This window comes from Triturus cristatus, chromosome 10 (genome assembly GCF_964204655.1).
Source record: "Triturus cristatus chromosome 10, aTriCri1.1, whole genome shotgun sequence".
NCBI classification, from domain to species: domain Eukaryota; kingdom Metazoa; phylum Chordata; class Amphibia; order Caudata; family Salamandridae; genus Triturus; species Triturus cristatus.
The window spans coordinates 387,485,993-387,498,379 of NC_140593.1; the positions used below are offsets into that span (position 1 = coordinate 387,485,993).

A 12,387-nucleotide genomic window follows, 5' to 3' on the forward strand; every position below is an offset into this window, starting at 1 on the left:
TTTTTATGAATTGGTATGTTTACAAACATTATTATCACAGACATTGGAATGGGTGAATATAGAAGATTGATCACGCGCTCCAGAACAACTGCCCTGATCATTGCAGTTATGCTTAGATGATCGGGAACACCCTTTTATTTGTACAAAAGGTATATATATATGTCAGAGGATGGCTGCTGCCATCAAAGGACAATAGGGAGGGAAAACACAAGCGGCCATATTTATGACCCGGTTTGCATCGCATTTGCACCACGCAACATGGTGCAAGAGCAACGCAAACCTTAAGTCATATTTTTGAAGCCACGCAAAACCACTTTGCGTGGCTCTAAAAATATAGAGGGAGGCAACACAGCGCAAAGCTCTGCTTTGTGTTACTCTTCAAAGTGTAGGCGATCCTTGGGCATTGCGTGGGTATTCCCACACAACTCCCATGGTTTTTGATGCGTTCACAGATTTTCAAGGACTGGTAAACCTGGGAATGCGCCACAGAGTTATGCCTCCCCAAGAAAGGCGAAAGGAGGAGAAATATCTTTATTTCTCCTCGTTTATTCCTCTTTCTATTTGTGCTGCATTCTGCAGCACACAGAAAATGTGTGCTGTATTCTGCAGCACACATAGAAATAGGAAAACACCTCTCATGATTGTTTTTGTGCAGGAAGGCATTCCTGCCCATAAACAATCCTTTCTACAACACAGGCACCACGGTGTAAGGGTACCTGCGTTCGTGCTAGGCTGTCAAAACGGTGCCAGTGCAAGGGGAAAGGACAGGAATGTGCTGTATTGGATAGATACAACGTATTCCTGCCCTTTTCCTGTGATGCAGGACGGCGCAGCAAGGTGACTAGCTGTGCTGCCCTGCGCCACTAAGGAGCAGATTTACAAGGAAATGGTGAAGCGCGGAGCTGCGGCAAATTGTGCAATGCCGGGCTCCACCGTTTCCAAAATGCAGGGATGCACCATATTTACAACAAAACGGCATGCCCCTGTGTTTTCCCTAGTGTTGACACTAAAAATAGCTGCCTGGCCCCAACACAGACACCCTTGCACCATCTGCTTTGCAGGGAATGATTCTTTATGTGCAGGAAGGGTCTTTATGTGCAGGACGGTGTCCCTTCCTGCCCATAAACAATCAATAATGGTGATTTGTTACTTCTATGTGTGCAGCACACATAGAATTATCAAATTGCCATTATTTAATGATTGTTTATATGCAGTAAGGGACACCTACCTGCACATAAACAATCATTAATGCCGTTTTGCGCCTTCTATGAGTGCTGCACAATGCAGCACACATAGAAAAAGCAGAAACTCTCCTTGAATGGCATTCGTTTTTGGCGCTACCTCAGATGTACAGATCCTTGTAATTCTGGGGCAGCGTCAAAAAGCAATAGGTGTTACAGTGGAACAACCTCAGCAACACCCATTGCACGCTCCTTTCATGCAGATACTTGTGTGAAAGAGTACCATATTTACAAAGCGGTGTTAAGCCACAAAAAGTGCTTTATGCCATTTTGTAAACATGGTGCAGGGCATTGCACCACTGGAACGTCAGTAAAAGTGACATTCCGGTGGCGCAGCCCCCTTGTAAATATGCCGCTAAATTCGTAAATATGGCCAAGGTTTCCAAATAAAGCAAGTGCCAAGAGAGTGTATCTGTATTCTAGAAGGAAGCCAAAACCTATCATTTACAGAAGCCCCTCGGAGGGGGAAAACTCGGGACTAACCTGGTTTGTTGGAATTGCAAACTGCAGTAATGCACTGACTCAAACTGGCAGAGGCTGCTGTTCCGGTGCCAAGGTTTGTACATATAAGGCGGAACTCCACCCCACCTTTATGAAAAAAACTTAAACCAACACATTCCTTCTCTTCTTGGTAGTATTTCTTCTCTGGGCTTGCCAGGCTGTGACTGGCATAAGCAACAACTTGCCATAGTATTTCCCGGCCCTGCCCAGGAATGAGCAGAGGGATGATGCATTGTTAGGAGCAGATGCTAAAGTGAGGGTTTTCACATTGTCAGGTTCTGGATGTATGACATCTTTAGAGAAAAAAATGTCCATAGGGTGTGAGCAAATGTTTGTAAAAGTCATATTTTTCCAGTCTTAGACCACTTGAAGGACTTGTCATGTCTGTCCGAGCCTCGGTAAAGACAATATTCATGAACCCGGCTCAGTTCCATAATTCTTGTAAGAAGTTCCCATGTTGTTTTAGCTCCACATGTTGTTTTAGCTCCACATAAGATATTCTGAACTTTTGGCATTCCAGCAGTCGACAAATCTGACAATGGACCACCTTTCATTGTTTGAGTATACAAGAAATTTGCACAGAGTACATGGGGTTTCTTCACCGCAAGATCAGGGCCGGGCTGGGGAACCAAATATAGCCCTGGTAAAAATGCTCATACCAGCCGCCCTGCTCCCTTCGAACCTTTCACAATCACTCTCTTTCCATTCATCCATCTATTCTCTCTCCCCTCTCTAGTCTTGCTCTCTGATCCTTTTTCTCTACCTTCTCCCTCCATCCCTCTCTCTCTCTTGATGCCCCCTGTACCTGCTGCAATTAACTTCAGGGCCCTGAGGGTACCAGGAGCTGCACTAACCAGGCTCCAAAGGCTGCAGCCCACTGGGGAATTGCCCAGTAGATTAAAAGGCCTGTCTCGTCCTGCGCAAGATCAAGCATCAGGACTTGAAGAAGAAAGCTATGCATGCCATGAAGGCCATTAAGTTCCACATCTCGAATATGCAGTGTCACTCCCTGAGGATTTATCAAAACACCCTACCACCACACATATGCAGTATCCAGAATGTATGCTGTCTTGGCTGGGCCTCCATGCATTTCAGGGGAAGACTTTTCTTATCTGAATGTCATTTGAGAATTACTGTTCCCAGAAAATTCCAGCCTGAAACTGAAGACTTCGATGTGTTGTCAGAAGTAAAGTTAATATCCCTGCATCCGCTGTCACATCCAGGACTCTACACATGTTAGTAACTCCCTAAAACAAGCACTGGCATAGCCAATAGGTCTCACCTTTGGGACCTTATAAGTGTTTAGTTATCGAGCACAATATCCTTGGTGCAACAACATCAACTGTTGCATGGCTAAACACTTATAAGGTCCCAAAGGCGAGACCTATTGGCTATGCAAATGCTTGTTTCATGTGCCTCGGGCAGCATCATTCACCCTGCGAGGCTCCTCTTCCTCCACTAGCAACTTGAACTTCAGCATTCCTAACCACTGTGCCCACCAAAAAAATTCCCTCCCACGATTAATCTACTACCCCAACCACCATCTCCCCGACGCCCCATCCAGCCCACCAGCGGTAACAACTAAAACTCCCAGCTAACTGCACTTTATCTTCATGCCTCACACCACCTCTTGCCACCCAGTGCCCCCACCAACTCCTACAGGGCCTAATATCCTGCCTGCTCCCCATAACTCCAACTCCCTGTAAATGCATTTCTTGGAAGACAGCATGGATCCTGGTCAGTTTAGCCTCCATCATCGGCACTAGGCAGAAACCCTCATCATCACTGTGCATGGCGAGCTTGCAGCCCAGGCAAGTCTAAAGCTCAGACTCTCAGGTGCCTCCTTAAGCGCTCACCGCCTTGGGCATGAGATCCCATAGCACGCTCACTGATAGACTTCAGCATGTCACCAACACTGACACGCTCACTGATAGACTTCAGCATGTCACCAACACTGACGGGCACATCCTTAAGTGGCCTTCATCCCTCTAGAGCAAGCACTGCAAGCAGTCAAACTAAGCCACTTTCTCTCCAATTTCTAAAGTGATAATATACAACTCCACATGAAAGTTTGTGGCCCCAGGGACTGTTTTTCTTGAGTCTCCAATAGCCTAGATACCATCAAAGGGTGTGCACAAGAGCAGCCTGAAATTCAATGAGCAAAGAAAATATATTACATCTTCTTACTCAAGCCCTGCCCCATGCAATACTCCCTCACCCACTGACTGCTCCTTCAGCAGCTCTGCCCCTTCGACCCCCATGAAAAGATCCCTGGGGGGCTAGCTTGACCGTACAGGTGCTCTCAGACTGAGTGTCAGGAGGTCAGGAGCCTTTCTTCAACAATTTCCCCAATTGACCAGAACATTCTGAAGCACCGACTCCAACATAAGATACCGGCACTATTCACAGGTACCACTGCAAGCTATACAATACACTGTGCCAAATACTACTGCAATATCAGTTTAACAAACTTCAGAAAGCTGAAAGCCCAACGCCTGCTTTTGGTCCAAGTAAACAAGACACAACATTTCTCTTGATTAAGCTGAGAGTGAAGAACATTCACGGTCCGAATGTCTGCAGATCTGTGCGAGTCCTGGGCTCTTTTTGAAACACAATTCTCACTTACACACCTAACAGTCTTTTGAACGGTGCCAACCACAAGCTGCTCTCCACACCCAAATCTTGCATCAAGTGGGAACAGCAAAAAAGATTCTAGGTGCATGAATCCAGAGACTAGAACAATCAGTCAGACTCGGTCCACAACCTGAGCAGCAGGACTGACTCAGCTGTCTTTAACAAGGGCACGGATCCTTCCTCTTTCAGAGTGTAAGGGATGAATGAAACTACCTCTTAACTACACTGAGTTTCCTTTGCTACGCTACCCGGCTGAGTGACTGTCACTTGTCTTGCACTGAACCATCGCTCATGTACAAGTCAGCGTCTGGCATTCAGGACTGTGCTTGACACATGAATTTAATCTGCAGGCAACAGAAATTAACAAGTGTTCCTGTGTATAATGGTGAGTTGCAGGCTGGTTGGTAATTTGCAAGGTTGGTATCGTAAATGAAAACTGCAGTAGTAAGGCTTGCATAGTGGGGACACGGATGGCACGCTGCAGATCCACCCTTCTCTGCCACCACCAACCGTTTTCCCTCAGAGCCCTTACAAGCCTTTTTGTTATCATTTTCCTTCTTTTTAGATCTCGCCTCACCTGCTACGACATGTTACACAGTAGGCACACTAGATAGATAGCATGTTCGTCAATGCGGCTGGCTTCGATGCGCTGGGTGCCTCATGACGGTGTCAGCTGGGGGGGGTTGCTGTGTTGTTGGAAAACGCAAAGCGCTGCTTATTCTCACAGCTTTGTGCAGTTATCACAGAACAGCGCGAAAGCAGTATGCGGCCCAGGCGAGCTGGTTATTTATAGTAAAGATTGAGGAATTTAGCAATGAGTCAGAGACAGGGAACGAGAGACGCAATACAAAAAAGAACAGGGGGGAGGAGGAGAAAGAGAATGGCGACTGGAGAAGAAGAAGATGGCGGAATGTGATAAGGTAGAATTCCTCGGAGCAGAGAGGAAGTAAAATAGGAGGAGGGGGAAGATGGGATAGGAAGCAGGGGAAGAGATTGGAGTGTGGGGTTAGGAGGGCAGATAAAAGCTGTCTCCCCGAGCTGTGGCCTGTAAGGCTCCACGCGAGTGGTGCGCGCGCGCACCACAGCGAGACATCTGTTTTGCAACAGATGTGGCCCGTGCGGGTAACCGCAAGCAATAGGCCGTGGGCGGAGCAAAGGCGGGACATGCTCCCGTCTTTGTCCAATTGCGTTCTTTCTTAGAAAGACGCACGCAATGCCCAATAGCCTATGACGAAAACAAAACCACACGCACGAGCGTGTGGTGAGCTTTTCAAAGCCCCTTACAAAAGTCTCGCCTGTAGCAGCGCATGCGCGCTGCTACAGGCTCGACCTAAAAATTACCTTTCTCTATAACACCCATGAAGCACTTCCCATCAAATCAAGAGAATTTGGCTGGAATTTGAGGTTAAATTCAGGTTGTCATTATTGTAAAAAAGGCATATAGGGAGTTTCAGATTACAGCAATCTGTATTTTGAAGTCTATGTTTTTGAAAAAGATGTTTTTAAAGTCTAGGGGACAGATTTACAAGTTCTGGCGCATCCCTGCAAATCAGCAGGGATGCGCCAGGAAACATGCAACACGCAATTCCCTCCCTGTGCCACCACAAATGCGTTGCATTTACAATGCGGTGCAAAGTGGCGCAAGGATAGAGCGATGCGTGTCGCATCCTGTGGTGTAAGGGCTGCGCATTGCTGGAGTCGTGTCGCAAGCGCGACGCAGCTCCAGCAATGCTCAGGGGCACCCTATGCCTAACATGCTGCGTCACTCCTTAAGCCTGCTTCAAGCAGGCGTAGGGTTTTGACGTAGCATGGACGTAAAAGTAACGCAGGTTTCACGTGGCGCAGGGCTTTACAACATGACGCATCTCCCTAGACGCGTCACATTGTAAATAAGGCGCAATGTGGCACATGGTTTACGCCGCAGCTGCATCACAGAAGTGACTCAACGGCGGCGTAAATGTGGCACGTGGGGCTTGTAAATCTGCCCCTAGGTTTTCTTTTGGAATCACTGTTGCTGTTATGCTTATGTTGCATTGAATCTTTGAGCTGCTCAAATGACAACAGAATTCAAGACGACGTAAAAAAATGCATTTTAAAGATGCATTGCCTGAATTACTCACCCATCAGCTCTTATTTTTCTCCTTTACAAATCTTTAGCAAACCAGATTACAGCAGACTGTGTCATCAACCAGAAACCTCCTAACTTGCGTCAGAGAAATCCAAAAAGATGGAATTGGTGTAACAGGTGAGATCACAATATGTAACTTCACAGACGTAAAGCAAGCTCCTGATCCCCTGAAATCCGTTTTAAGCAAGCTTCGGACTGTGCTAGTGCAATACTTAACAGTAAACAAATATGTTAGAAGACAGGTGCCATCACAGGTACTGATACTGCAAGAACGTCTTGACTCAACCACTAATAAATAGAAAAGATCTTTAATAGCAAGACCAATCATGGCTTTGCCAGATAATTTAATGATATTCCCATTTTACATATGTCACATTAAAATACCAATAAAAGCCAAACTCGATGAGAATGTGCAGTGTTTGATCTTAGACATGGACAAGATACTGAAAACTTCTGTCAGCAGAAGGTGGCACAGAGGGTGATTGCGATCCTCATGAATGTTAGAGAACTTAATTAACAAGAAGATGCACATAAGCTGCAAGAGTTGATGGATAAAAAAGTTTGCATTGATCTGAACCGTTGGTATTTACTCTGGGCACATTCTATTCCATTCCACCAATTCACAGCTCTTTGCGTCATCACAGTAAGATGCCAGTAACTAGTAGAATTTTTATTAACTGTGACCTAAAATAGAGAGTTTGTCTCAAACTGGAAAATATACCAATAGTTGGACCCCGTATATCGCTTTGTCATATTAAATCATATCACACCACGGTGATGATGCTCAACAAGGCTTAAAAATTGGTGGGGTTGCTCTTGTAAGCAGCACAGGCTGGACTATAATTTTTGGGGGTGGGTCAAGACTGATTTGGAAATGGTTGGTGCACATTTATAATGCCACAAATAACAAAAATAGAAAGGTATACTGCTCAAAGTAACCACCAGTTATTTGGAGTCTTGTCATGTACCATCGATGCAACTGGTCCCGCTTAGAGTACAGAATACGCAACCAATTCTTCAGAAACTAGGACTCCCAATTTCTCATTTTTGTTGTAACGACACAATCTGTATTCCAATGGAATGTTTTTTATCTGTTACACCAAAGTTCCTGGACGGTGAAATTTAAACCGATTTTAAAAGTTGTTGAGTCGTGTCACGCTGGCGCCGATATGACTGGCCCTGTGCGCTTTAATATCCACTAGTTGCCGCATACGTTCCCAGAAAATCACTCCCAATAATGGTGCCTTCTGTGGGATGCACATTTGTTACTTCAATCCAATTTTCCCAGTGGAGATATCACAGGAAGTCTGGGGGTGACCTGTTCCTCTTTCCATTGTGGAAAAGTAGCTACTCTAGCCCTTGACTGAAGTAATTACTTGACCATTTCAAAGTGGAAAGAGATCAGAGATGAGTTTCAGAATGCTCACAAATATTAAGGTTTGTGGGTGTTGCCAAACCTCCAAGACAAAACATGCCTTGGCATCTCCACTTCCTACCTCTGGAGTGCGACTTACTACTGCAGATTTCTCTGCACTCTTGGCGAGAAATCCTGACAATAATTTCATTTGTATCCACAGGGAATCCCTTTGTAGATTCCTGCGAGGCATAAAAAAGGTAATTTTGGTAGTGGGACTGAAATTACCTTTGTAAATAAGGGCAAAAACGTTTTGCCAGGGGAAGCTCATAAAATTTAAAGAGATGGTCAAAAATGCGAGCAGGCCGCATGAGACCAAGGACAAGGCAAGATGCTGTGTTTATAATGATGAGAGAGCAGAGAGGATTGCATTCTCTCTCTGTGCAGTACTGCTTTTAACCCGTTATTTAACCACTCTGATGACTATCGCCTTTTTTGTAGAGTAAATAACATTTACTTACTTTATTAGGGGCATATTATCAAGCACGGCGTTAACATTATCGCCGCTTTAGCGGCAGAAAACTGCTGCTAAAGCGGCGATAATGGGCTTGATAATATGCCGCAGAGAATTCACATAGAAGCCCATGTTGACACCAGAACATGGGCTTCTATGGGAATTCTCAAGGGCATATTATCAAGCCCATTATCGCCGCTTTAGCGGCAGTTTTCTGCCGCTAAAGCGGCGATAATGTTAACGCCGTTTTTTGCTAATATGCCCCTTAGTTGGTTGTTGAAACCTATTTTCAAATACTGGGGTATATCAGCAACAACCGGCGATAATTATCGCTAAGCGCACTTAGCGCTAGTATAATTATCGCCGGCTAGCGTGGATTTTTATCGCTGAGATAGCGTGCTATTAGCAACGCTTATCTCAAAAGCGATAAAAATCCTAGCGCTAACTGCCAAACGTGAGATTATCGCTGGAAACCCAGCGATAATGCCACGAAGTTTGGCGATAGCTTGTGATAGGGCCTCGCATACTTAGCCATGATATCCACCTTCCATAGGATATCATGGCTAAGTCAGTTTCAAAGCAGGCATAAGGAAAGTAGCGATAACAGAGGTTATCGCTATTTTTCTTGTCAATATGCTGCTTTGCGTGAGGCTTGATAATAGGAGAAATGTCGCTTAGCAACATTTCTCCCGTTATCCTAGGGAGGAACGCCCACTTTGCATCTCATTAGAGATGCAAAGATGGGCGTTAGGAATTCAGGCGCTAAGGCAAGGTTTCACGCGATAGCGTGACCTTGTTGATATAGTGATGAAATTATCGCCGCTTTTCGGCCGACAAGTGCCGCAAAAGCGGCGATAATTTTATATCGCCGGCTTGTAGATATGCCCCACTGTTATTTGCTGCTGCCTGGATCTTCAATAAAGGTTCTTTGAATAATACAAACTCTTATGATTTGAGCGGCACAGCACTGGTAGTACAGACCTGTGGCGTGTTCAGCATTGCCCTTGCAGATATTTTCAGATGTTCATCTGCTCTCTGCTGCTTGTTTTTTGGTTTCGTCTACTTCCGATTAGCCATTTCTAAAAATGTTTTTGATGCCAATTACACTGCAATTTCCGTGGGATTTTCTGCAAATACTGGCTATTCTTACCCAAATGTTGTTCTTACGAATAAATCCAGGCGCAAATATTTGTAATAAAAAAGGATGTCATTGGGGTTTTCCCGATTTGAATGCGGGCACTCTTTTATTGCAGCTTAGTTCAAAATTCTTGTTAATATTTTCCTTTGTTACTAACTCTTTTCTTTGTTTTATAGGCGTCACAGGCAGTCTTTAAGAGTAGAGCTCCTAGGCTAATTGCTCGTGTATGAGTTAAACTTTTACATGCTCTCAGCTGCATGCTCAGATGACTGTTACAAGAGGCATGGAATGTGTAAACGCCTTTGAACATCCTGCCCTTTGTACTTTCCTCTCACTTTGTCAGATAAAGGTGTACCCAAAGCGAAGTATTTTCTTGCTTGCCACTGAGCAAGGACGAAAAAATTTAGGTATTTAAACTTCTGACCCATAAAACACAGAAAACGTGTGATTTTATCAATGTTACAGTTGTGTCTTGGGCACAAACTCGAGTCATCATAAATGTACTGCAGAAAGTTTATCCTTTGCGCTTCAAGTTCGTAGCACACTTCTTACATTAAAATTTCTTGGTCTAACACCTAGCAATGAATATTTCAGAGGCGTGGACTATGGGCGACTCTCCTGCAATAGCAAACTAATAACCAACTGTAGTTTGGTTACTTCCTATGCATATCTACTTAACGAGCCTCGCCCTCTTTCACTTCCTTCACACGATTCCTAACTTACTTTTTGAATGTTATGCTTTTATAATGTAAACATATGGGATTTCAAAATGATACTATACCAAGGCCTTCGTTTACAGATTTTTGCACAATTTACAGTAACATTATAAATCTGAAATGTTGTTAATGCTATAGGTAATTATGCAATTGCTAATTACATGCATGCAGAAAAGAACGCAGAAACAGTGTTTCTACATTCTTTGCCACATGCAAAGCTCCAGCGTTTGCACCACCACCCCTTTTTTTGTCTAATGGCCATCGGTGTCCCATCCTGTCATATGATAGTGTGACGTTTGTTATAGCAGCGACACCAAATCCCTTTAAATAGCACAAAAGTTGTAAATGTGTGGTAAACTACTTACAGTATATTTGAAACTACTTTTGCATGGATCTGACCATCTAAATCTGCTATTAAATTTTATAATAGTCTCTTAGGTCCGGATCACAATCTAGTCTTTAATGCAAATTATGCCTACTGGATGGGGTTCGGTATTTAACAGGTGCAAAATTTGCACCAGATTTTTGAGTTTGGGACTTCAGAATGCTTGCCATTTGCTAACTAATTGTCCCAGAAAGTAGGAGCCCAAATGTAAAATGTCAAACTTTGCACGGTCTAGTAGCTCATTCTGTCTTAAAACGAGCAGATTGCTTACCAGTAATCTTCATTACTCCTGGGGAGATCTTCCTTGTCTCATTGCTTATATACAGAGGTATTCAAATCCGAACAACTATCTCATTTTTTAAAATGTATACATTCCCTTTAACTCCTCTCCTAAGGAAGATCTGTAAATGATCCCATATCTTGAAGTAATTAAATCAAACATTTTTTTTCCAGCAAAAGGCAAGATATCTCTGGGAACTGAGAACTGAAGGAACGGGACAAGGAAGATGGCTCCAGGAGTAATGAAGATAACCAGTAAGTAATCCGTTAATTTCCTCTTTACCTTCATTACATACTGAGGAAATCCCAAGCCGGTGCCCATGACCAGAAATTATTTTTTTTCATGACTACTACGTGATACCATGTATGCAAACAAATGTGAGCTTTAAACAGCAAATAACAAACTGGATCCAAAATCTATTTCTCTTTCATCTCCCATTTGGAGAGAATAATGAGGAATACAAGTAGAACAGCCCAGGACGCCCCATTGCAGATAACAACAATAGACACACTCTGAGCCTTTGACCAGGAAGGGGCCACACCTTTTAAGGACATGTCTTGAATGGTTGAAGGAAGGAAAATAAGAGCCTTCTAAAACATAAGCTATTGAAATGATAGATCTTAATTCATATAGTGAAGAACTGGCTATTTAGCAAGGCTTCCTAATAGTCCTTGCCGCTTATCTCCTTTCGAAAATATGACGGAAAAGGCAATGAATGGTATAGTTCAAATAATCCTAAACTACCAATTGATTTAGGTCCACACACAGCTCGGAAAAATAGAAATATTTTTATGTTATTAGAATTTTTGAAAACCACATATAGATAGATAGATAAATAAGCTTTATTCGATTTCCATGTCAGAAAAACATAAAAGCAATATAAGAACAATACCAAACAATTTACATATTCATCATCTCATTATTCAACACAGCTCTTTAAAAACATTTAAAATACGTTCTTCACCCCTTTATACTAGCAAAACTATTGAGCAATTTCTACATTTTACAATACTTTTCAAGAACATTGATAAAATCCATATCGTAAATTCATTTTTAAAAACTGTAATGCTAAGAATGCAGGTCGACATCTTCTAAAACCAAGCTTCTTTAAAAAAGGTAATAACCATTTTTTCCTTTGTACGTTATAAAATTTTCAGAAGCAAACTGCATGAAGTGTCGTTTGTTCTGATCTATCATCTCAGGGACATAATTGCATCACCCTGGTCCAATCATTCGTGCTTGGGAAACTAATTATTCTATGTAAAATCCCCAATCTGAATCTAGTCAACAGTAGTCTATCATAAGTACTATGTACTAAAATGAGATATGGTTGAATACTATAAGTGTTTTTTTTTTGATAAACAAGTTTTTATTATTTTAGGTAGTACAACAGAAGAAACTTTCGGGCCCTTCGAACCACCACCACACAGTAATACAGCATAAAACGCACCGCATTCCCACCCTCCCTCTAAACTCCCCCCCCCCGTCTTCTAAAC

The 12,387-nt window shown here is 43.2% G+C and overlaps 1 protein-coding gene across 2 annotated transcripts in view; it reads left to right on the top strand.

Annotated features, from left to right (window-relative positions):
- Window positions 1–12,387, top strand: part of LOC146789492 (uncharacterized) — a 112,542-nt gene that overhangs the window by 11,961 nt on the left and 88,194 nt on the right. For both annotated transcript variants that reach the window (XR_014969805.1, XM_085630096.1), the window contains exons 2-3: window positions 6,534–6,621; window positions 11,065–11,145. Coding sequence is in view for 1 of the 2 variants with exons in the window: in XM_085630096.1 (XP_085486222.1) it covers window positions 11,118–11,145 (28 nt within the window). In the remaining variant the exon portion in view is untranslated. The remainder of the gene's footprint in view (window positions 1–6,533; window positions 6,622–11,064; window positions 11,146–12,387) is intronic.